The sequence below is a fragment of the Protopterus annectens genome, chromosome 4.part0, assembly GCF_019279795.1.
Source record: "Protopterus annectens isolate FY-2018-M chromosome 4.part0, PAN1.0, whole genome shotgun sequence".
In the NCBI taxonomy this organism is placed as follows: Eukaryota; Metazoa; Chordata; order Ceratodontiformes; family Protopteridae; genus Protopterus; species Protopterus annectens.
The window spans coordinates 561322992-561347903 of record NC_056733.1 but is presented as its reverse complement, the minus strand read 5'-3'; the positions used below and the strand labels follow the sequence as shown (position 1 = coordinate 561347903).

General features: G+C 38.5%; 1 protein-coding gene across 1 annotated transcript in view; it reads right to left on the bottom strand.

Moving 5' to 3' along the window:
• Positions 1-24912, bottom strand: part of LOC122800267 (sodium-dependent serotonin transporter-like) — a 333197-nt gene that overhangs the window by 99234 nt on the left and 209051 nt on the right. The window contains exon 8 of the mRNA XM_044069756.1: positions 11286-11398. Within this exon, the coding sequence (XP_043925691.1) occupies positions 11286-11398 (113 nt within the window). The remainder of the gene's footprint in view (positions 1-11285; positions 11399-24912) is intronic.

Below are 24912 nucleotides of genomic sequence, written 5' to 3'. Positions count from 1 at the left end.
CTAAAGTCTTACCTCAGAATCTTAAATTTTCACTTATGATTCCCTGAGGGAAATTTCTTGTAAATATTTACATTTTGTGATGACTGTATCAACTTTTACCTTATTTTTGTGGTTGTCATTTAAAACTTTTACCTCAAAGCCTTGAATTCCTATCAGAATGTTTTACTGACTGAACTTACCTCTGCTAACCACTTGTCAGATAACAGTCGGTCCTGAGGTCCTGTGGGGGCCCCCTTGTTTATTTTCATTTTTTTTTGTGAGGAAAAAGTGTACTGCTTGTGCATAACAGTGTTGTGAGGGGATGGAGTTAATGTGTTTGGTGGTTGACATAAAAAAATGTTATCTCAGAAAGTAATTTTTCACTCAAAAGGTAACATCAACTCTTCTAGGCTCTGTTATAGACTTATGAGGCACTTTTTACATGGACCTGGGTCCCAGTAAATCTGTCAATCTCTGATCCAAAAGAAGAAAAAAAGTTGCCCAGGAGGCTTTAGCTTTCAGTTCAGCTTTTTCTTCATCTTGGCCTCTGGCAGATAACTCCGCTGTGGCCATCAGCTGTTCTTCAGATACTTATCTTTTTCTCTTGGTCTCTCTGTTCTTGGTCCTCAGGGAACCACAAAAGACTAGGAGACATACATATCTTCTGCACCTGTTCAGGTGCCCTTTTTAACAAGGGAGAAACATCCTTGCTGGCATCAAGGAAGGAACCCAGGATGTTCCTCATTTCAAGGAAAGGAATTGTCCTTTTAGCCGCTCTTTTTACTGGGGGACTCCAAGAAAAATGAAACAGAAAATTAGACATTTTTCTCCTCCCAAATACCATGGGAAGATTGGCTAGACCTTGCTGAGGGTTTATTTAGAGCCTTTCAGTCTTTTTAAGCTGAGTGCTGTCTTTTAAAAGGAGAAGATTTTTCTCTCTTTCATATACTGATTCCCAGTTGCAGGAATAGGATTTAGACAGGGAATGTATTTCTCAAGTTTTGTATTTTCAAAATGGGAATCTGGCTCTAAGGAAAGTTATTTTTGTGATTCCCCTCCTGAAGAGTTTTCTTTTTCTAATACTATTGCCAGAATGAAAGATTTATTTCAATAAGAACAGAAGGAAATTCCAGAATATCAGCAAAGATATTATGAGCTGTTACACATGGATTTTCCACAGCTTGCACTGCCATCTCTTGTGGATGTTTTTTTTTTTTTCACTTAGCTGTTTGCTTGATGATCAGCCAGTTGCCTACTCCAAGAAAGTCAGATAGGTTCTATAAGGTGCTCCAGACACACAAATTCCTTTTTTGCTAATCCTGTGTTAGATCATGCAGTAATTTCTCTGTGAAAGTCAGTTTTTGACATTCATTACAGCAGCTAAACCTTGTGCTTTTTGATAAACTGAGAAAAACCTTTGATAGGTATGGGAAGAATGTTTATTATTCTTACACCTTGGCCTTCAGAATAGTAAATTGTTATTTCTGCTGGCTTTTTTGGCAATATGAGGAAAATAATTGCTGAACATCCTTCTTCCAAAACTAAAGCATCTATGAAGTCTATTCTACCCTGTGTCTCAGGTAACCAAACATTCTATAAAGTGTGCTTATGACACTGCTAATACCTCATCCAGAGCTGCTGTCCCTGACTCTTTGATAAGATATGTTTGGCTACATCCTCAGACTTTGCCAGGGGATGTTAAAGAAGAAATTCTGAATGCTCCTATGGATAAAGAAGTTTTTTTTTTTTTGGGCCTTTCCCTGCTGAGATCCTCAAAAAGTTTGATGAAACGGGAAAGTTAATTAAGGGGGTTACCCAGATTTTTCAACCATCCTTTCAAAAATATTACAGAAACTTTCATCTAGTTTAGGCTCCTCTTTTAGGAAACAGAACAACCATTCCCAAAGAGGTACTGGTAAACACCATGTGAAAAAGCAGGGGCAGGGAGGTTCAAAAAACAAAGAAGGGTCCTCCTAAAACCAAGGACAAGCTAAGAAAACAGACTGACTATTTGCACCCCCCCCCAACTGATGTTTTTCTCCTGATCCTGGCAGTGCTGTAAATCTGTCACAAAACACAGGCCTTTACCTTTCTGGTGTCATATAGCCTCAGACTCTTGGGTTCTGGGAATTATTAAAAAAAGATTTCAAATGACAGTGGGAGTCCCTTCCTTCCTTCATTGGTTTCTTTCTTCCTCCCAAGGGATTCCTTCACATCCATACAATCAGATGCTGTATCATTGTAAAAGAACATGTTCCCTTAAGACCTAGGGTCTATATTACATGAACAAATGATCAAAATGTCGAGTACAACATAATCAACACACTTTGATCGAACATTCATTTAATCGGAGACTGTAAATGTCAAAATGTGGAGTTCCAAAATGTTTTAGTCGGCCTTGCTAGTGAGTGTAGCTTGTGACATAAACACACTACACTGTCCGGAATGGCTAGGTAAGAGGCTGCTTTACTTTTATATACCAACTCCGAGATTGCTGTACATTGGGGAAAGGGCAATTTCCCAGGAATCACTTGTGTAAGAAGTCGCTTTGCGATTACCGGGAAATTGCCCTTTCCCCAATGTACAACGATCTCGGAGTTGGTATATTTAGTTTACCGGGAAATTGCCCTTTTCCCAATGTACAACGATCTCGGAGTTGGTATATTTAGTTAGGGGGTGTGTGGGGGGTGAAGCCCCCCACTTTGTTTTAAAAGTAGATGTGTTTGTGTAGGTTTTTAAGTGTTTGAATGATGTGAGTGTGTAGGGGTTTGTATGCATTGGTTGTATGTGTGTGTGTTGTATGTTAGTATAAGGAAGGTGTGGGACGAACAAAATCTTTCGATTTTTTATTTTTCTGGGTTTTTAGCTTTCGATTAGATGAACAATTGAAAGTGTGTTGAGTATGTTGTACTCGACATTTTGATCATTCGTTCATCTAATATAGTCCCCAGACCTATTAGGGAAAGGATTTTATTCAAGGCTATTTTTGGTGCCAAAGAAAAAAGGCTCCTAGAGTCCTGTCCTAATTTTTTTTTTAAACCTTCACATCAAAATCACAAAATTCAAAATGCTATCTCTTCAGTCCCCGATACCTCTCTTGCCACCACACAGATTTCAGGTGATCTTAAATTTAAAAGATGCTTATTATCACATCCCAATCCTTGAAGATTTCAGGCAATTTCTGTGCTTTTTCTGTGTCCGGTTCGCATTTTTGATTTTCTGTTTTGCCTTTTGTGTTACATATCTATAGTCCCAAGAGGATTTACAAAGTATCTGGCTCCTGTAATAGCTCATTCATGTTTTCACACATTTAGATTGGGATCTCAGGTGAGAAAAATAAATATTTTCTCATTCCTTTCCATAAGGTAGCATTTCTAGGATGACTACTGGATACATCTATAATGATGGCTTTTCTTTCTCAAGACAAAGTGGATAGTTACAAGGAATAGTTTATGATATTTCCCAACCAGATTGAGGTATCTGTAAGGGAATATCTCAGAATTTTAGATTTCATGGCTTCTACTACTTTCATAATTCATTTGGCCAGAATTCACATGAGGGAAATGTAATGGTTTGTGAAATCAGTTTGGACTGTACACCAGCATGCTCTTTCATTTCACATTCATGTGCTGGGGTTTGTGAAAAAGGAGATACTGTGGTGATTTAATCATCTGTCTCTCATCCCAGGTCTTCCTTTTTCCTTTCAGCCTGTACTCAGTCTGTAACCACAGATACATCAGACTTTGCTTGGGGAGCTGTATCCAAGGTAATGAACGTTCAGGGCGCCTGAACAAATTAGGGCAAGTTAAAACACACAAATGTCAAATAAATGATGGTTGTAATAAAAGCTGTCAAATCTCTGAGCCATCTTTTTGACTCAGTGCTCTTTGCTGATAATCACAGACAATAGCACAATGATATGTCACATAAATAAATGGAGGATGGTGGGTGTGGACACCAGGTTTTACCTCATTTGCAGACTAGCTATGGCAGCCTGGGATCTAACGACTCAGTTCAATCTGTCCCTCCAGGCTACCTACATTCCATCAGAGCAAAATATTGTCAAAGACTAACTAAGCAGGGCCAAGACAGACTTTCACAAGTGTATTTTGAACCTTGGTACCTTCCAGGAATTGGTTCCTCTCTGGGAAACTCCTCAAATAGATCTGTTTGCTTTCAGCTACAATAGATAGTTAAAGAAATTTTACTCCTGGACTACAATCCAGCCTGGAAGACATATACATTTTTCATTCCCATGGACAGGACTGTTCCTGTATGCCTTTCTATCTTTTTCCTATTGGGCAGTGCAGAAGTCCCCTTATTCTGAAGTTTTGAAGTTTTGGCATCCTAGTCACCATCTTTATCCTGCATCCCTGCTGTTGGGCAGTGACTAGAGTGTGTGGAATGTGCTCTAAACTTTTGGAAGCTGGTCAGCAGGGCCAATCCTTGGCAGGACAGCCTATATAGCTTAGGCTACAGCAGCAGTGGTCTATTTAAATATCTACTGTTATAGCAAGTTTACCTAGACAACCGTACTTTGTCTTTGTTATAGGAACACTGCAATCTGGCTATGGTTTATTTTCAGAATATCGGATACCACATTGTAAATTTTTACAGGAAGAATAAGGAGGCAAGGTGAATACATCTGAGACAACTTGTTGGTAGTGATTTCAATATATCCAAGTTACTAGACCTATGAAGTGTATTTGATTTAACAGCGATACCCACCACTATTTTTTTTTTACTTAAAATATTTCATCTACTGGATTAAAAAGCTTTGGAAAGGTTTTCAGACACCTCTGGCGTACTGTCCTTTATCTCTGTATTAAGCACCACACTTATATTGAATGTATTTAAGTCTGTACATATGGAAGACTGCAGACCTCCTCAAGTGTTTTGTTAGACAGAATGCAGCTCAATACCTCTCAGCACATCTGTAAAGTACAATTAGTGCCACCTTACTAACAAAGCATGCTGTAAGTTGCTGATGATATATAATAGTTTTTTAATATATGACATACAGTGTAAGAATGTAGAAAAAATATTTTAAAATATAAATGTTTCTTTTACTGTATTATATTTTTACTTCATCTCAAAATGCAGACATTTGGTTAGGTTGTAGTTTTCTCAAAATATGAACATAAAAAAAATGTGAGGCATGCATTTTTATGAATAAAGTCTGGCATTAAATAAGCGCTATATAAATCCGCATGATGGAACATATTAGATCGCTATACAGTTAAGGAAATTCCTGCATGTTTGGTTTAACTTGGCATTTAGCAAGGTGTATCTGGAACATTCTGGGCACCTCACTGGTATGTAAGTAAGTATCTCCAGTCACCTCCATTGTTCAAGAAGGGCAAAGGGATGGGGTACAAGACTCCACAAAAGGGAGCATTTATGGGAAAATAAGTGCATACTACCCATACTTACAAAGTCCACATCCGTGAAAAACACTGATGTGCCGCACCGCACAACATGGCAGAGTAGCACCATAAACAAGCATGTGGATAACATGGCTGTACATTCACAAATACAACACAGGAACTGCAATGCATGTGCAAGCAGACTGCTGGCGCACAAGACATTCAGCACAACTGCCATGAGCACAGCCTTCAACATACTTATGATCCTCAACCTTATGTTAGTAGTCTAGAGTCATAGAGCAGTGGGCATAAATATGCAAGAATCACACCTAACCGTGACTGCTGAATACCACATTATAGTACAGGGGAGCCTTCAACTATATATGCATATTTCAATGTTGAATATTCAATAGTGTGTGTGTGTGTGTGTGTGTGTGTGTGTGTGTGTGTGTGTGTGTGTGTGTGTGTGTGTGTGTGTGTGTGTGTGTGTGTGTGTATCTATGTACATATATACAGTATATGTATATATATATATATATATATATATATATAGATAGATAGATCTACTTCACGAGTGAAAACTCAAAATACTTAAATTCATTTTACTGAGACAACAATACCTAACTTTCAAAATGCTGAAAACTCATTTGACGGAGTCTCATTATACTGAAAGCTTACAATGCTGAATTTTAAGCCATAGACGTGATATGTGTTTCCCTTCACCTGTGACTTGCTTGTGATAAAAAAAAATAGTGTAACTTAAAGTGCCAACTGTCAGAATACCAATAGTAGCATAGGAAGTAGTCTTGTAGTGTTTCTAAATGTGGGTATGTCTCTGCATTTTTATGGGAAGTATCTAAAGTAATATGATAGACGTTTTGTGTGATCTCGGAAGTAGTGCCAGTGTGTGCAGTACTGTAAGGTAAGTAAAAGGTATATGTCCTTTTCCCCACTGTAGTGCGATCCTGGAGTTAGTATATATGGTTAAGGGGTGTGGAGGGCATAGCCCCCCACCTTGTCTGGTTTTATATTGTCTGGTTTCTATTAAGAGGGTAAGTAAGTAGTTTTTAAATGTTTCAAAGAGTTAGTCATTGTTGTAATTGTTCATGTCACTGGCTTAAAATTCAGTATTTTGAAATTCAGCACTGTAAGCTTTCAGTATAATAATACTCAGTCAAATGAGTTTTCAGTATTTTCAAGATTGGGTATTGTGGTCTCAGTAAAATTAATTTCTGTATTTAGCGTTTTCAGTAATGTGAAGTAGATCCAGATATATATATAACCGAGACCAAAATACCTAATTTTCAAAATACTGAAAACTCACTTGACTGAAACTCATAATACTGAAACCTTACAATGCTACATTTCACAATACTAACTTGCAAACCAGAGACATGCACACTTACAACAACACCAATGACTAACTCTTTCTAGAACTTAAAATCTACTTATGTACCCTCTTAACAGAAACTGGACAATATAAAACCAAACTAGGTGGGGGGCTATGCCCTCCACACTGCCCCAACTGTATATACTAACTCCAGGATCACACTACAGTGGAGGAAAAGGGCATATACCTTTTACTTACCTTACAGTAGTCTACATGCTGCCACTACTGCTGGGAGCGCACAAAACATCCGCCATATTACTTGAGATACTTCACATAAAAATGTAACAGACATATCCACATTTAGAAACACGACACGACTACTTTCTACATCTAACTGCGGTGGTGGTGCTGTTGTAGCGTTGTTGCCTCATAGCAAGACGTTGTCACATTCGATTCTCAGCTAGAGCGTCTTCTGTGTGGAGGCATACGTGAATGGGGCGTGCCTTCATTGAAGGTTGTGCATCAGGTCTGGTAACCTGGTACGTAAAAATCCACTACCAATCATTAGCAGACCAGAGTTCTGCTGTGGCGACCCCTAACTGGGAAAAGCCGAAAGACACAAACAAACACCACTACTTTCTCCATGACTATCAGTATTCTGACAATCAGCACTATAAGTTACAGTAATTCTTTTTATCACAAGCAAGTCACAGGAGAAAGGAAACCCACATCATGTCTATGGCTTACAATTTAGTATAATGAGATTCAGTCAAATGAGTTTTCAGTGTTTTGAAAATTAGGTATTATGGTCTTGGTCAAATGAAATTCAGTCAAATGAAATTTCAGTCATTTGAAGTAGACCCATATATGGGTCCCCTTCAAAACATCTAAAACCCATAACATCTAATTTCATAACATTGAGACCAGAACATCTAAAACCCAAAACATCTGAAACCCATAACATCGAATTTCATAACATCTAACACTACAAATCACTTGAAAATAACATCCCCTCCACATATAATGACACCAAACTACCCAAAACACGTTTTACTACATTTCTCCAGTGGGGCTTGATACAGTGGGGTTAGAAAATTAACTTTTTCCCACTATGGTGCGATCTTGGAGTTGGTATATTTAATTTTCGGGGGATGTGGGGGGTACAGGGAAATGTAGTAAAAAGTGTGTTTGGTAGTTTGGTGTTGTTTTATGTGGAGGGGCTGTTATTTTCTTGTGATTTGTAGGGTTAGATGTTATGAAATTCAATGTTATGGGTTTTAGATATTCTGGTCTCAATGTTATGAAATTCGTTGTTATGGGTTTTAGATGTTTTGAAGTAGACCTGCATATATATATATATATATATATATATATATATATATATTCAATGTTGAATATTCAATATTCAATATTTTAACACAGATTCAGAGCTTAATTAAAGCAATTTTAAGAATTTGCCACAAATTAATCCTGAGTTGTAGACAATGCCAGTATACCAAGAGTCTTGGAAGATTATCTAAATTTCTCTCATGGAGAGGTAAAACATTCCAAAGCCTTACTTCTCTAAAATGAAAAAAAAACTTAGGTAACCAGTTTTACGTGAGGGGAAATATGCTAAATATGACTTATACCTTGTATTCAAATTTTGTGACTTAAATGCTACACCTAGAGTTGCTGTAAGTATCTCATCTTCCAGGCACATGTAAATCAAAATATCTCCCCTAATCACTCTATACCTAAAAGAACAAAGAACAAGATTTTTTTAACCTAAATCAGATGTTTAACAGCTGTGATTTGTCTTGTAAAGCACCTCTGCACTTATTCTAATTTTTTCAACTGTGAAATATACATACAAAATGACCCATAATACTCCTATAGTGGTCTAATAACTTCCTTAAATTTTAGTGTTGAGACATTACTAGATTTATTAACTATATATCTTAATACATGAGGTCCCATAAGGTCTTCTTAATGCCCTGTTCAACTGTCTCTCAAACAATAATTATCATCCACTAAAATGCCCAGGTGTCTATGGACCACTGCTAAGATAGCATTGACTAAAGCATATTGATAAATGTAATTGTTTGCACTATAGCTATCAAACATACTTTTTACCCATAATAAATTTCATACCACTATTATAAAACCATGTTAACAGTGAATTAATACACTATTAGACATGATGTTGATCAGGGGTATTATTAACAAGGCCTCAATTTTGGTGACATCTGCAAATTTGCTTAGCTACAAATTTCTAGATACAGGCATTCTGGACACATGTAACCCAAAACAACAAAGAGTCAAACATGGAGCGCTGGAGACCACCCATACCAACAACTGGAAGATGATAAATTATTTTGTATCCTTACCCAACCTGCCCGCTGTTGTAGCCATCCACAGACCCACTTAGTGATGTATAAATATATATTTGGATGCTGTATGCAACTTTCATGTAAACCTGCTCAGAGGTACTGCAGTACTTGTGTAAGCAGAACTGCACAGTCTGTATCATCCCCAATGGCCCTGGCAAATAGAAAAGTAACCTTTAAGATGTATGCAGTCTGTGCAGTGTGTTAAACAGCCATCCCGAGAAGGATTTACATTAGTAATCGTACAATAGTCATTAATGCAAGGAACACATGCAAAGCTGGCCCAGGAGGTGGAGGCAGGATCAAGTTACACATACACCCTCCCTTTTAGTTATTATAAGCACTGTGAGGTTATTGTATATTGATGTCAGGGTAAAGCCCCATCCATCACCTATAATGATAGTGACAGTGACCATGGTGAAATATTCTGCAGAACATCCAGCTGATCACATAACTGGCCATTACAGAACCATTTAACTCCCTGAAGGAAGGATAATTATTATATATTCTATATACAAGTTATTTCACAACAACAGTTTCCAATGAGAATAAGAATGATAAATGGTGTAAGTACATGTTGCCAGTAGAAACCTGTTATATGCATGTTTGTCTGCGGTACTAGACAATGTGAAATGATTTTGAAAACAAATCAAAGTGCGTTCTTATTGTTGTATGACAGTATGAGGACTCTAATGTCACCTTATAAGAAATGGATGTCAGCTTTGTTAGCAGACGTGTAAGAGAATGTCAAGATAAGTAAAAATGCATGGGGCTTCAACTTTTTAAGTGAGTTGTCAGCATGCACTACTGAACCACAAATGCTGGCATGCACAGCTATGCTGATGGGTCTATATCATTTTGTCAAAAACACGAACCATCGAATCTCTATTTATCGAACTCAATACATTGAAAGTTAAATTCAGAGAACGATCACTTCCACAAATTTTTTTCTCTGGGAAACTAACTAGTGGACCAACCTAGCAACCATCAAAAGAACACCATAATTTAACTCCCCCCCCAACTAAATATACCACAGAGATTGCACTACAGTGGGGAAAAGGGCAAATTCCCAATGATGGCCATACTAGTTAGCTTCCCTGGGAAAAAAATAACAGAAGTGATCATTTGCTGAATTTAGCTTTCGATTTATTGAGTTAGATAAATAGGGTTTTGATGGTTTGTGCTTTTGACAAAATGATATAGACCCCTGTGCTGATACATGGAGGGCAGACTATGTGTATGTGGTTAGGAATTTTTGACTTGTAGTGATGTGTGGACCTTGTACAACTATTTGGAGTACAAAGCATGCACCCAGTGGTATGCAATGTTTATGAATACCCTAGAAAGAAAACATGTTACCTTATCAAGGAATATTATGACTATTGGTTCTTTATGGAAACATATTGAAAGTGTGAAGAAGTCTGTGTTATTTTGAAGTGAAAGAGCTAAATGCATTAAATTTGTCTTGTTTCTTTGCACAAACATTGTCCTGTTTTTGTAGTGTTTTCCATTTGACAAGGTGTGCTGTTTTGTTGAGTAAAATGTAAAAGTTTTTCTGCTTCGTGAACTGGAGATGGGCAGCATTTACCTCTCCACAGCACTCACACGTGTAATGCAAATGCGCCATAACATTCACAAGGGTAATGCAAATGCATCATAGCACTGACACGTATGATACAAATGCAGTATTTTGAAATTCTTCAACAATGCAGTTCAGAAGTGTGCACACTCTGTATCAGTTTTTTTACTTTTTTGCTTGAATTTACAACTGTTTACTGCCTACTTAATTCTCCCATTTCTTCCCTCACATACAGAGTAAGGGTGTAATGCATGGAGCACTGTAATTATGCTCTGAAATTGGGCAAAAAACGTGCTTGTTAAACTCCATTCTAAAAAAAGTATGCAAATGATGATGCCTATAGTAAAAACAGAGTCTTTACTGTTTCCAAAACCAAGTTGAAAATTAAAGATTAAATGTAGTCTGGGCTGAGAATTCGCTAAGCTTAATGCCACATTTATTGGCCTCTGTCTTCATATTTCCTTTATGTTTCTAGGCAAGTAAAGTACATGAAGTGTGCAAAATTCAGCTTCTCGACTGTTTTCTTCAAATTAGACAACCTGGTTAGAAGGCGATAGTACACTGGAAAAGAAAATGAATGAAAAATTCTGTCTGACACTCTCGGATTTGCTGTCTCTTTTGTCCGCTATTTGATTTGTCTGTGAAAATGGATATTTACTTACAGTGCTGTCCAGTCCAAGTGTTATTACCATGAGAAAAAATATGATAGCAAAAAATGTAGAACCGACCATGTTGGCAATCGCTTCGGGATAGGTTATGAACAGAAGACTTGGACCTAAGAAGAGCATGAAACATAACAGATTTTAATCATATTTCTTATTAATCCAACTAATAAACAATGTGCCATCTGTTATTTAAAACTGCATTGTTCACCTCACTTGATTATACAACACTTTTTATTATGCAAAATATTTGTTACACTTTAACTCTATATAATCTACTACACTTACCCACTTCATAGAACCAAAAAAAACAACTTAAAAATACTGAACATCATTTGAGTCAGTTTTGGGAAGCAACAATCCAGCCCCTGTTTCGTAGACACTGCAGTCCTCAACCCCTCCAAGTCTTCAGGTGAGAACATACGAATATATTTTCCTTCAGAGTCAGGAAGGGTACTGTGTGAGTTCTGCCCCTGTATTCCCACATAGATACACTGATTTCCTTTTAATAATGGTCTAACTGTAAAACAAATGAAGGCTTAAGTATGGTAATGTTTACAATAGTCCTTAGACTCGAGATTCAGTACTGAAAGTAGTGGAGACACTTTTTGGAATACCTGTGTTACAATATCTCTAAAAATAGGATTATGCTTTGGTTATTACTGCACTGGAGTTTTGTCTTTATCAGGCTGTTTATGTGTATCATGGGCAATATTAATACAATGCATTCTATTACCATATACCACAAAAACTGATTTATATTACCATATACCACTAAAACTGATTTATATTACCATATACCACTAAAACTGATTTATATTACCATATACCATATTACCATATACCACAAAAACTGATTTATTTATGGTATCATAGTGATTAGACTTTAGCACTAAATCAGACTAAGCTAAGGTAAAAGTTAGTATTTTTTACTTACCCAGCTAATTAACATATCTTATCAGCATACAACTGTACTTTTCATAGTTTGGCATATTACTATTCAGTAGATAAAATGCTTTAACTGAGTACATGATAAGTAGTCAGATCTGAATTATTAATGATGTTACACTCATTCATTTGACTTTTTATAGTCAAATGTAACAAAGCAATGTTATATTATATATTTAACATAAAACATATTTCCAAAAAAGATACATTATGCGTAAAGTGTTTTTAGCTGGGAGTTGTGTACAGCTGCACCCCTGATGTGGGGGAAGTGTCTCTTTTGCCTCCCCATGTTGCAAATTAAAAAGGTAACTATGAGATCAGACTACTACAGAAATAAAAGCATTACTTCTTCTCCAACAGGCCAAGTATTCCTTTTATCTCAGGTAGTATGATCTTGGAGATGACATAGTTAATATAGGCATTGTGGGAGGGGGGAAATTTCCCCTTCAAAATATGTTTTTCTGTTTGTTTTATTAAAATAATAAAGGCACTGTTATTGATGTTAACATATGCATTGGAATCCATGTTATGTTTCTTGCATCATCTAATTTACAGCTCCACTCAGATGAACATAGTTTGGCACTTGTGAAATGAAAAACAGTGCTATTCATTTTCTTGACAGTTTAGATTATAAGGCAAAGTTTATATTGACATATATGACTGTGCAATTTATATTCAAACAGTTTTTTTAAAGAATAAATCTCTTCATTGGATGTGTACCTATGTCTGACAGATAGCAAGTAGCTAAAAAGCAGTACTTTCATAGTAATCAGTGAGACTATAATAATATAATAATATAGTGCTGTACTCACTTAAATTAGGCAATGCCATTTTAGAGTCAACTTCACAGTTTTAAAAATTTAAAGTACATAGTTCTATTAGACATGTTTTGGTTTAATAGATACTTATTATTCTTTACTTTGCTATTGTGCACAGAAATCACTAGAAAATAAAGATATGTCATCAGCCTCATGTTCGCCATTAAAGTATTGGCTCCAAAGTATTTGGTGCATATAAGGTCATCTACACAAATGGCAACTATACAGTCGACTACCTATCATTTGCCCATTTTAACCAAAGCATTTCACCCAGTTGTTTATTTGATTGTAATAGTAAAGATCATTGTCACTTGGTAAATAATGATAATTAAACCTAATAATGAAGACCAAGGAGATTTATTAGTATTTTAGTAGTCAATTTAGCATGAAAAAACACATTCAGAAGATATTTTTCCTATTGGTTATGCTGAAAATCATGTCAAGGCTAGCCACTAGACAGTGCAAAAATTGAGTCTAGGTGATTATGTCACATTGATTAATGTTGCCAAAAATGGGCATGGATATTTGCCAGTGATTAGTGGGTTGAGGTACCGGCCTACTCCAACCTATGCCAGAGACATGCTAACAGTGGGAGGGGTATATGTGCCCCTGTTGGCAAGTGTGTACCTTCCAAAAATCCTTGGGTCAGTAAGCTACTAGTCAGCTGGCATACAGTTGCCCAGCTTGGTTTACCTGGGATATCTCTGTTGGAGTGAAACATTGAATAAGAATCGCCAGACTCAGTATAGGCTCATTGACAGGACACAGCTTGGAAGTGGATAGCATGATTTAAGGAGGAGGCTGGAGATCCTCTGCATCCAACAGACATGATGGAAGGGCACAGCAGCAAAACCATTTGTCTTGGGATCCAGGGTCCTTTACTCAGGAGGAGGACAGACTAGAAATGGTGTGCGGGGGATTATGATGAGGGAGAGTCTTCAGAAGACAGTGAGGGATGTCATCAGAATTAGTGACAGACTCATGGCAATCAGACTCCAGTGTAGGATAGGGCAGTATTCATAATCTCAGCCTAGGCCCCACAGCAGGGTTGTGATAGCAAGGAAAAGAGTGCATTCAGGCAGCATTTGCAGGACGTCCTAGATGAATCAATAGAACACGAGTTGGTGTTGATAATGGGGGACCTGAATGCACATATCAGGACAGACAGAACAGGATATGTAGACTGCTTGGATCCACATTGGTGAGGAAATAGGAATAAAGAAGGAGAGGTCACTCCAGTCTTCTGTCTGGCAACAGGCTTTATGGTGACCAATACCTGGTTCAGCAAGACAAATTGTCACAAGATCACACACAAGAATGGCCAAAATGAAACTCAGGTAGACTTCCTCTTAGTAAGGAAAAGGCATTAGAGAAGACTCAACAATTGCAAAGTCATCTGTAGTGATACAGTTGACCCTCAGCACAAACCACTGATTGCCACATCCAGCTACAAGCAGTTGTCAGAGAAGACTCTAAGGTCAACAAAGACTAGGCTAAAGACCTGAAAATTCATTGTAGTGAAAGTACAAGATTTGAAGGAAATATTCAGGGCTGTAGTACCTCAGAAAGAAGAGGAAATACGTGTATTTGAAGAAGAATGGCAGAACCTCAGGCTGGCATGTATGAGAACTATAAAACAGGGAACCAGTATGGAAATAAGGCACATAAGGAACACTTGTGGTGGAATGTAGAAGTTCAGGAATTCATAAAAAGAAAAAAAAGGAGTGCAGAAGAAGTGGGAAATATTAAAGATGGACCAGGCTAAAAAAGAATACTAGTTGGCTAACAAAGAGGCTAAGAGATTATGCCTCAGCACGTGTCCCAAAGAAACTCTATCAGGTTGCATGTTAAAGACAGAAAGATAAAGAACACTGTCATCAGCCACCCTTCATAAGGGGATGCCAGCAAAAACCTGTTCACCAGCCTTTAGCACATCAAAGGCAGATGGAATGAGTACATCCAGCAGCTTCAGAATGAAAGTCCTAGAGAAGCTGTATTGTCCCAGACACAGCCAACAATGAAAAAGAAGAAAAGCTCACCCTAGAGGAAGGAAAAACAGCTCTAAAGAAAATGAAGTCAGGGAAAGCAGCAGGTTCAGATGAGGTCAGGGCAGATATGATCAAGATGCTGGGTGAATTAGAGGAGAAATGACTCAGGGGGTACTCACAGACGTATGGAGAGAAAGGAGTATCCCACATGACTGGGGAATAAGTATTCTAGTACCAGTGCACAAAAACAAAGGGGATATTCACAAATGTGGGCAGTACAGAGGTATCAGACTCCTTTCACACTACATGAAAGTTCTAGAGAGCATGATTAATAAAGAAATACACAGAGTGGTAGAAAGTAAGATTGGAGTTGAGCATTTCGGATTCAGATAAGTATGCAGCACAACTGACCTAATGTTAGCAGTCTAACATATAGTTGAAAAGATACTAGAGATGAGGAAACAAACTTTTCATGTGCAATATATGTGACAAGCAGACATTAGGTATGACTTATAAGTCAGTAAGGAGGGTTACAGTATAGATGTCAGGAATAAATAACATTGAGGTAAGGAGTGTGACTCTCTCATCTTGGACTCAATAACCATGCACTGACATGGTTACAAAGCTATGTCTGAGAGATCTTAAATGGTTTGATGGCAGTTATCTCTATATTTTTCTTCCCGTAATTGTTGGAGTTCCCCAACGTTCCATTCTTTGGCCTTTAATCTTCAACATATTTATAAATTATCTCTCTGCAGTAACCAAGAATGCCTCTAAAATTCAATATGCTGACAATTCAACTCTCATCTGCTCAGCGAAAATGTGTATATATATATATATATATATATATATATATATATATATATATATATATATATATATATGGGTCTACTTCATTTGACCTAAATTTCATTTGACTTGACACCCAATTGACCGACACCCAATTGACCTAAATTTCATTTGACCTAAAACTCATTTGACTGACTTCCACTTCACAAGCATGTAAGACATAGACTTGTTGTGGGTTTTCCTTCACCTGTGACTTGTTTGTGATATAAAGAAGTACTATAACTTATAGTGCTGACTGTTAGAATTCTGATAGTCATGTAGAATGTAGTGTTGAAGTGTTTCTAAACTTGGGTTTTTCAATTTACATTTTTATGGGAAGTATCTAAAGTAATTTGGTGGATGATTTGTGCGTTCCCAGCAGTAGTGACAGTGTGTAGAGTACTGTGAGGCAAGTTAAAAGTATATGCCTTTTGCCCCACTGTAATGCAATCCTGGAGTTAGTATATATAATTAGGGTGGGTGTGGGGGGCACAGACCCCACATTAGGGGGTGTGGGGGCATACCCCCCCACCTAGTTTGGTTGTACATTGTCCCGTTTGTGTTAAGAGGGTTAATAAGTAGTTTTTAAGTTCTCGAAAGGGTTAGTTATTGGTGTTCTAATAGATTTGGAGCACTTTTGCACGGAAGAGTGGGCAAATTGCCAAGTCAAGATGTGCCATGCTGATAGACTCCTACCCAAGAAGACTGAATGCTGTAATTAAATGAAAAAAGGTGCTTCAACAAAGTATTAGTTTAACAGTGTGCACACCTATGCAACCAGCTTATTGTACGTTTTTTATTTTTTATATTTTTTCCCCAAACAGATTAGTTTGTTTTTCAATTGAATTGTACAGGATATAGGTCACATTAAAGGTGGGAAAAGTTTGGAAATTATTTTGTGTGGTCTCATTTTTTTATATCACAAAAACCTGGCATTTTAATAGGGGTGTGCAAACTTTTCATATCCACTATGTATATATATATATATATGTATATATATATATATATATATATATATATATATATATATATATATATATATATATATATATATATATACATATATATATACATACACACACACACACACACACACACACACACACACACACACACACACACACACAAATAATTTAAAACAAATAACAAGAATCTCTCACTACATTAGAGATCTGACTATATCACAATTATTTCTCAACCCCCAAAAATCTAGTCTTATTCTTTTTACTCCCAAAAAACTAAACGTGTAAAAATAATTTCTGTATTACTTCTACAAACAATATAAAAAAAATCTGATCCGTCACACCAAATTACTAGGTGTGTACCACTACCACCTAAGAACACCATTTATGAGAGATACAATTAAATTAGGAACCTACAGTCTATGCTGTCTCCCTTACAAACCAGTATATCTGGCACTGAGAAGGCTGTCACACAATCACTACACCTCAAACACCACCCACACATACACAACATACCCCTACATATTTGGAGGCTCTCAACAAAAACATACCCAAACAAAGGAGACCTCCGGGGCAAAAACACACGCAATCTCCACAACCCTTCATACCACATACCATGCATAGTCCACACACCTGTGTCTCACAGCCACTAAGGTTTAATCATAAACCCAACATATCAGTCATAGGAGACCTCATTGTGATGCACAGAGATGTGCCTCTTACCAGGCTGGATAAGGAAAAGTCACAGCTAGTTGTTTGGCAGGTGCCAGAAACCACCATATCACATACGCACTCAAGTCTCTCAACAACAGGTACTGTTATGACTCTGTCATAGTCCTTGTTGGCATGAATAACTTGAGACATACCTCCCTGGAATATATGAACAGAGACATGATTGAGCTCGCTGAATATGTGTCCCTGGCAGATATGTCCCTAGCCTTAAGCAGCATTAGACCATCACCCAGAATAATGCCTCAATACAAACAGAAAATGATTGACTTTAACAACTGCCGTAGTTTCTTGTGTCATTCCAGGGGGATCCAGAACATGACAGCATGGGAAGATATGATCGACAGACCACAATGTTTTCCAGAGATGGCTTGCATCTGTCTCACTTGGGCTTCAGGCTTCTGGCAAAGGCTCTTGCCTCCCCCATAGTGCCTTTTTTAGGAAAAGTGATGAAACTACCAACATAAAAATTTCTACAAAACCCAAATTAAAGGTCATTCTGCTAAATGCTAGGAGTCTAACATGAAACTGCACTCACTGCAAGTATTCTTAACCCTGGACGATTCTGACATCTGCGCAGTCACAGAAACCTTGTTCAAAGCTGTGGAGAGCACCTCAGCCTTACCTGGATACACATCCTATCATACATTCAGACCCCAAACTGTGGGCAGTAAAGCCAAAGGAGGTGGAGTTTCAATATATATTAAAGACATACACACCTCCAGGCTGGTCAAACAGTATGACATAAAGGAGACACTCCAGGTGCAGTAAACAAATGACAAGGCCCCTATTCAAATGATAGCTAGCTACTGGCCCCCAAATTTGACTCAAGATGCCCACTCTGCCTATTTGGACCTCTTTGAATCTATCAAGATTCAACCCTTTTCCCAGATCCTGGATGACTTTAACTACCCAAACATAGCTTGGAGGAACTACTCATGCCAGAACACACATGCTCAGAGATTAATTGATTTTGTCAATGCAAATGCCTTAGAATAGCTAGTTGATACCCCCACAAGAGGTTATAATATTTTGGACTTGGTATTAACCAACATGAGTAACCACTGCAGCATCCCTACAGTATCATCCTCCCTAGTAAGATCTGACCATAAAGTCGTCATGTTCAAACTCACCATCTCCCCTACCCCTCTCTAGCTAGGGTCAAACAAAAAACCTTCTCCAAAGCTGATTACAACCTCCTCAGGGATGATATAAACAGCTTCACAGCCCCCTCCCCCCTGTAGGAACTGGTAACAATGTCCAAAACTACACAAAATACTATAAGAGCATTTATATAGATGCATGGAATCAGGAATACCCGACAGGACACAATCATCCTCCACAGGGAAGAGTAAACCTGTCTGGTGGACATCTGCAATAAACAAACTATATAACAAAAGGAAAAAATGCTGTCCAGGACCAAGAAGGAGCAGGTGCCCAATTGGAAGCAATCTCTCCTTAGCATGAACAAGCAAATTAGAACACTGGTGAAATCCTCCAAAGCAAACTTCAAGTCCAAATTGGCCACATCTATTAGAGACAATCATAAGGCCTTCACATATATCTGCAATCTCAAAAGAAGCACACAAATCTGCTCAGAACTGGTGGTCAAGGACACCACATGCACAAATGCCACTGATATAGTCAACTTGCTGGCTGACAGATTCAGTGAAACCTTCACCCCTTTGTCCACCCATCAGTAAATCAGGACATCCCCAGTACCTGACTCCTTCCCTTTATATCTAGGGAACAGGTCTCTAAAAGGCAAAAAAATATAGCCTCCGTGGGACACAATAACATCCCAAGCTGCATCCTACATGAACTAAGGCAGGAACTTGCAGCACCATTAGGCACCCTATTCAACCAAAGACTGAGTACCGGCTTCATCCCAGCTGAGTGGAGGACAGCCACTGTCTTCCATTTGCACAAAGGTGGAGCATCCACTGATTCTGGAAATTATAGACCCATCAGCTTAGCTAGCCTGATCTCCAAGGCCACGGAAAGAGTTATCATGGACTTCATTAACAAGGACATTGGCAACCTCCAAACACTCAAGCTCACACAGTTTGGCTTCTTCAAGGGGAGGTCATGTCAGTTAAATTTGGTTGACTTCTTTGAGACAGTCACTAAAGCCATGGATGAGGGGAAGAAGGTGCACACTACCTACCTTGACCTGGCTAAAGCCTTCAACACTATTCCCCACTCAGGCATAATAGGTAAACTCTCTCAACAAGGCATCAATCCATATGTTACCAGATGGGTAGCAAACTGGATCACTGATAGAACCCACCTAGTCAAAACAGGGGAAGCCACCTCAAGCAGTAGACCTGCAACAAATGGCTTACCCCAGGGATCAGTATTGGGGTCTCTATTGTTTGGGATATACTTTTTTGAGATGCAGGCCAAAACAAGTGGGCTATGGCTGACCAAGTTTGCAGATGACTGCAAGTTGGGCACTGTCATCAATTCCCCTAGTGATGTGGACATCCTCCAAGAGGGTCTCACCCAAACAAATGACTGGTGCCAGAAACATGGCCTCAAGCTGAATACTAAAAAATGCATCATCATCCCCTTTGGGGAGAGTGATGCCCCCACAAATTATCACATTAATAAGAACATCCTAAGAATGCAATCATTCGTGAGGAATTTGGGCACCTAGGTTGACAGCAACCTGACTTTTGATCACCATGTTGCTTCTGTTGTACAGAAAGCTTTCTACATGGCTCTCCTCATAAGTAACAGTATCTCATCCAGGAACAAGGAGGTGATAACATCCTTGTATTCTTCCCTTATAATTCCCATTATTGAGTACAATGCCCCTTTCGGCATGTACTTCACAAGGCACATACAGCAGCTGGAGAGACCACAGAGGTTCCTCAAGAGGAGAATTCAGGGCCTCAAACATCTACCATATACAGACAGGCTAAAAGCCCTTTCCCTCTACTCAATTTCATACAGACTCCTCAGAGATGACCTGTCTGGCATACAAAGCAATCTCAGACCCCACCTTGATGGGTCTGCTACATATCCGCAAGTCAAGCTCAACTCGAGCAACCCACATGGGTGACCACAACCTGGTCTGTGACATCAATAGGACTTGTTGGCGGGACAGATTTGTGTCCCAGAGACTCCCCCATCTGTGGAATAGACTCCCTCTCCATGTCAAGCAGAGTACCTCATTATCCCTTTTTATGCACAACCTGGATAACTGGATGGGAAACAGAAAATACACCCCTGGGATTCCACCTGTGTCCCTGCTGGACAGGGACATTGGGTGCTGACTTGTCTAAACATGGGCTAAACTCTTGGCTAGGCTTATAAGGGCCTCAGGGCCAATAGCCTAATAACTTTCTATGATCCTATGATCCTATGAAAATTAATAATTTGACTACCATATAAAGCATTCAGTCAAAAAACACACATACACACACACCAGAAGCTAGGCACCCTCTACAAAGGAAAGCCATTCCTATCCAGTTATGCAAGAAAATATATTGCTTTATCCCTCCTCCTGTCTATAGTTTTCTACTCCACATCCATCTTTATCAACATACAATTGACCCTGCTTAATAAAATGGAGCAATGCTACAAGATTGCTACGTTTGCCACTAACTTTCCCTGTAGGACTCACCACTGCACAGCTCTCAGAGAACTACATTGGCTAAGACTTAGCCATCATCTCACATGCTCCCAAATCCTCATGGGTCATAACCTCATCTATAACTCAGAGAAATGTCCATCCTTAGACAACTTCCTTCAACTTTACATTCCATTTAAACTTCTTTTAAAGTCACCAAATCAAACAATTCAACAGGTGACTCCCTATTCTCATTTTACATATCTAAATTCAAGAACAACTTTCCCCTCTCCCTGAGGCAAGAATGATCCTGAGATTCCTTCAAAACTAACTGAAAATCTTATCTTTAAACAAGTGGATATGTCAATGCTCCATTCCTGGGTAGCAAATACAGTAGGACACTCCACACCAAGCCTGTCTGCCATTATGTCTCATCCCCAAATTGAGACAGTAATATAGTAAATATAACACCAAACCAGCTCCCACTTTCTCATTAAAATTATATGCCAGCTTCTCATCTACCTCTCATTTAAATAGTGAGATTGGCACACCTCCAAATGATACACTTTGATGCTCCTACATACCTTTGGACTCCCGCATCCTCTCTTCACCTCTCTTGCCTAATTTATCTATTCTAAATCAAATATATTTCTTGCACACTGTCATATTTATAATTTTACTAGTTTTTCTTCCTTTTTAATAGCTAATCTACTCTTTACTTTATTTTATTTATTTAGTTATTTATGTATTTTACATTTGTTTTCTGGGATAGCCAACTGGATACATGTCCATTTTCAGTGGAGGCCCGGGGAGAAAAGCTCCACATAGACAAACTTACATAGATTACACAGAAGTTAGCAAACAATTCTAAAAACAAAGTGATTATATACAATGGCTTAGTAGTGTTCCCTAGTAGGGACTCACAATTCTCATGGACAGACACAATTAAAAGTAAGAGACATCATATTGGAAGCAGAGCTTGGTAACGTAGTTACAAGTTATGATAATTACAGAATATGCTTTCAGTTTATAACTTAATCAGGGTTGGTACATGGGCATAGCCAATTCACTTTGAGATACTGTTTGAGGTTTTCTTTGAAGAGACCTTTGAAGGATTGTAGGGTTATATAGTTTGGCAATGAATTCCAGGTTTTGCCAACGAAGGTGGCAAACAGGGATTCACCAGCAGAGTTATTAGCTTTGTGGGTTTGGGCCAGTAGTTTGTCGGCTGACCATAGGGATCTCAGGTTGTTATATGGCTTAATAATATTTTTAAGTGATGGGGTATCCTCAGGTTGGTACAAAATTTTGTGTGCTATTAAGAGTTGATTGAATTGAATTAAGCTGGGCAGTTCTAGCCACTCTAGTTGTTTAAGGTTCTGGCAGTGGTGGGTTCTATAGGTGGAGCCAGTGGTGAATCTGGCAATATGATTGCAGCTATTGGACAGCTTACCTTGTTCAGATTTGTTGAGGTTTGAGAGTACAGGCGAAGCATTTAAAAGAGTAGAGAGTAGGTGTGATCGGGCGATTGCAGTCCTAGCCAGTAGGGTTAAAAATGTCTTGCTTCTATACAGTGGTTCACACTTCTTACTGATGGTCTGTATGGTTTTGTTGACCTGTAGTTCAAATTTGAGATTATTGTCTATGATAACCCCTAGCAGTTTGGTAATCTGGGGAAATAGTGATACCATTGTTAGACGTGACAGAGAACGAAAGTGTGGTGGATCTACTAGTGGGAGAGAAGAGTAGAAGTTTAGTTTTATTGGGGTTCAGAAGTAGGCATTGGTTGGTGAGCCAGTTCTCGATATTGTTAAATGTATTTTGGGTTAAGGTGTGCAGTTCAGATGGGGAGGTGGCTGAGCAGATCAGAGTGGAATCATCTGCATATTGAATGCAGGTAGCTTTAGGGATAGCAGTGTGAAGGTTGTTGATAAAAATAGAGAAGAGTAGTGGATCTAGTATGGACCCTTGAGGGACACCAAATGTGAGAGGTAGCTGGCTGGAGAGTTTGCCCTGCCATAGTACTGCCTGTTGTCTACCAGTCAGGTAGGATTGGAACCACTGGATAGCAGGCTTGTTGAGGGAAATAGATTTTAGTGAAAAAATGAGAACTTAATGGTTTACCATGTCAAAGGCTTTTGATAGGTCAAGAAAGAGGGCGGAGGTTAGTCTATTGTCATTCCTGTTTTGGTTTATGGCAGTAGTAAAGGAAAGGAGGGCTGAGGTGATGCTGTGGTATGGCCTGAAACCATGCTGGGAGTTGGATAGTAAGTTATTCTGTGTAAGGTATTGCATTAGTTGGTTGTGTACACATTTCTCCATTATTTTGGCTAGTGGGGAAAGAATGGCAATGGGTCTATAGTTGGATATGTCTGAGGAGCTACCACCTTTATGGAGTGGGATGACGTGAGATATTTTCCAGAGGGAGGGGATAGCGTTTTCGGATAAGGTTCTGTTGATGAGGATAGATATGGGATATGCAATGGCATCTGCAGCTATTTGTAGGTACTCTGCAGGGAGGAGGTCAGCAGCAAGGGTGGTAGGTTTTAGTTTTTTTTAGAAGTGTTTTGATAAAACTAGTGGATATTGGTTAGAATCTAAATTCGGGGTGATTATTGGGTAGATTAGGCATGTGGTTTAAGTTAGAGGGGGTTAGTTGATTTGCTAGGGATTGGATTGTTTCAGTGAAAAAGTTATTAAAGGCGCTAGCTATGGTCTCTGGGGAACTATGGGTGTAGTTAGCAGGGGTTGGGGTGGTGGAATGACCTGGATGAAGTAGCTGATTTAAGCCTGCCCAGAACTTTTGAGGGTTGTTATGGTGTTATATAGTGATATTTTACTTTCAGTGTAAGTATCTCTAACGACTAGTTGCTGCACTTTTACTTAATGTAATGCAGCTACAATGACTGTTGCTGCATTTTTGTCAATACCGATATGTTAGTAAGTAGATCCTCTGCAAGCTCACTGTTTTGGCAGTTGTAATGTTACTGTATCTAAGACTGTATCTGTAGCTTTTCTCCCAGGGTCTCTGCTGAAAAGGGGCATCAGCCACACCTAGTTGTACATATCCAGTAAACAAACATGATAAATAGGATTGGGAGTGTGGCCTAATGGTTAAGGTGTTTGCCTTACAAACACAAGGTGCAGGGTTTGAGTCTCACAAGGGATAATTGTCTAGGCTTACAGTGGCTCGCAAGGGCAGTTAGCCTAGTACTAACCTATCACCTATCACCTATAAATAAATAAAAATAGACATAAGTTGGTAGGTAGATAAGGGGACAGCGGCATTGTATAGCTGATGAGTCAAGGATACTGGGGAAAGAATACTAGGTTACTTACTGATGTAGAACCTGATGATAATATAGTGGTGGAGAGTATTTGAAGAAGATGGATAAAGTTGGATGGTCAGAAAAGAAATTGAAATGTAAAGTGGTGATTATGATATGAAGGTAATTGATGAGGGGGTGTAGAAAAGTTTGTTGTGTAGATGGGAATAGAGGTTATAAAAGGATTGGGATACAAGATAACAAAGGAAAATGGAGTTAGAGAGGTGGGGAGGATTTTAGTTTTGCTTCACATTTTTGTGTGATCTATTTGGTCTGTTACTGAACAATAGTTGGTATACATTCTTATTATTTCCGTATTCCTTTCCCTTTTGATACTTTTCCATATATGTTTTTCATGCTTTTATCTCAAGTATTTTTTCAGATCCCTCAATCCACTTATATTTTTATGCTGGGTTGTTTCATCCCTCAAACAATTTTGACAAGTGAGCTT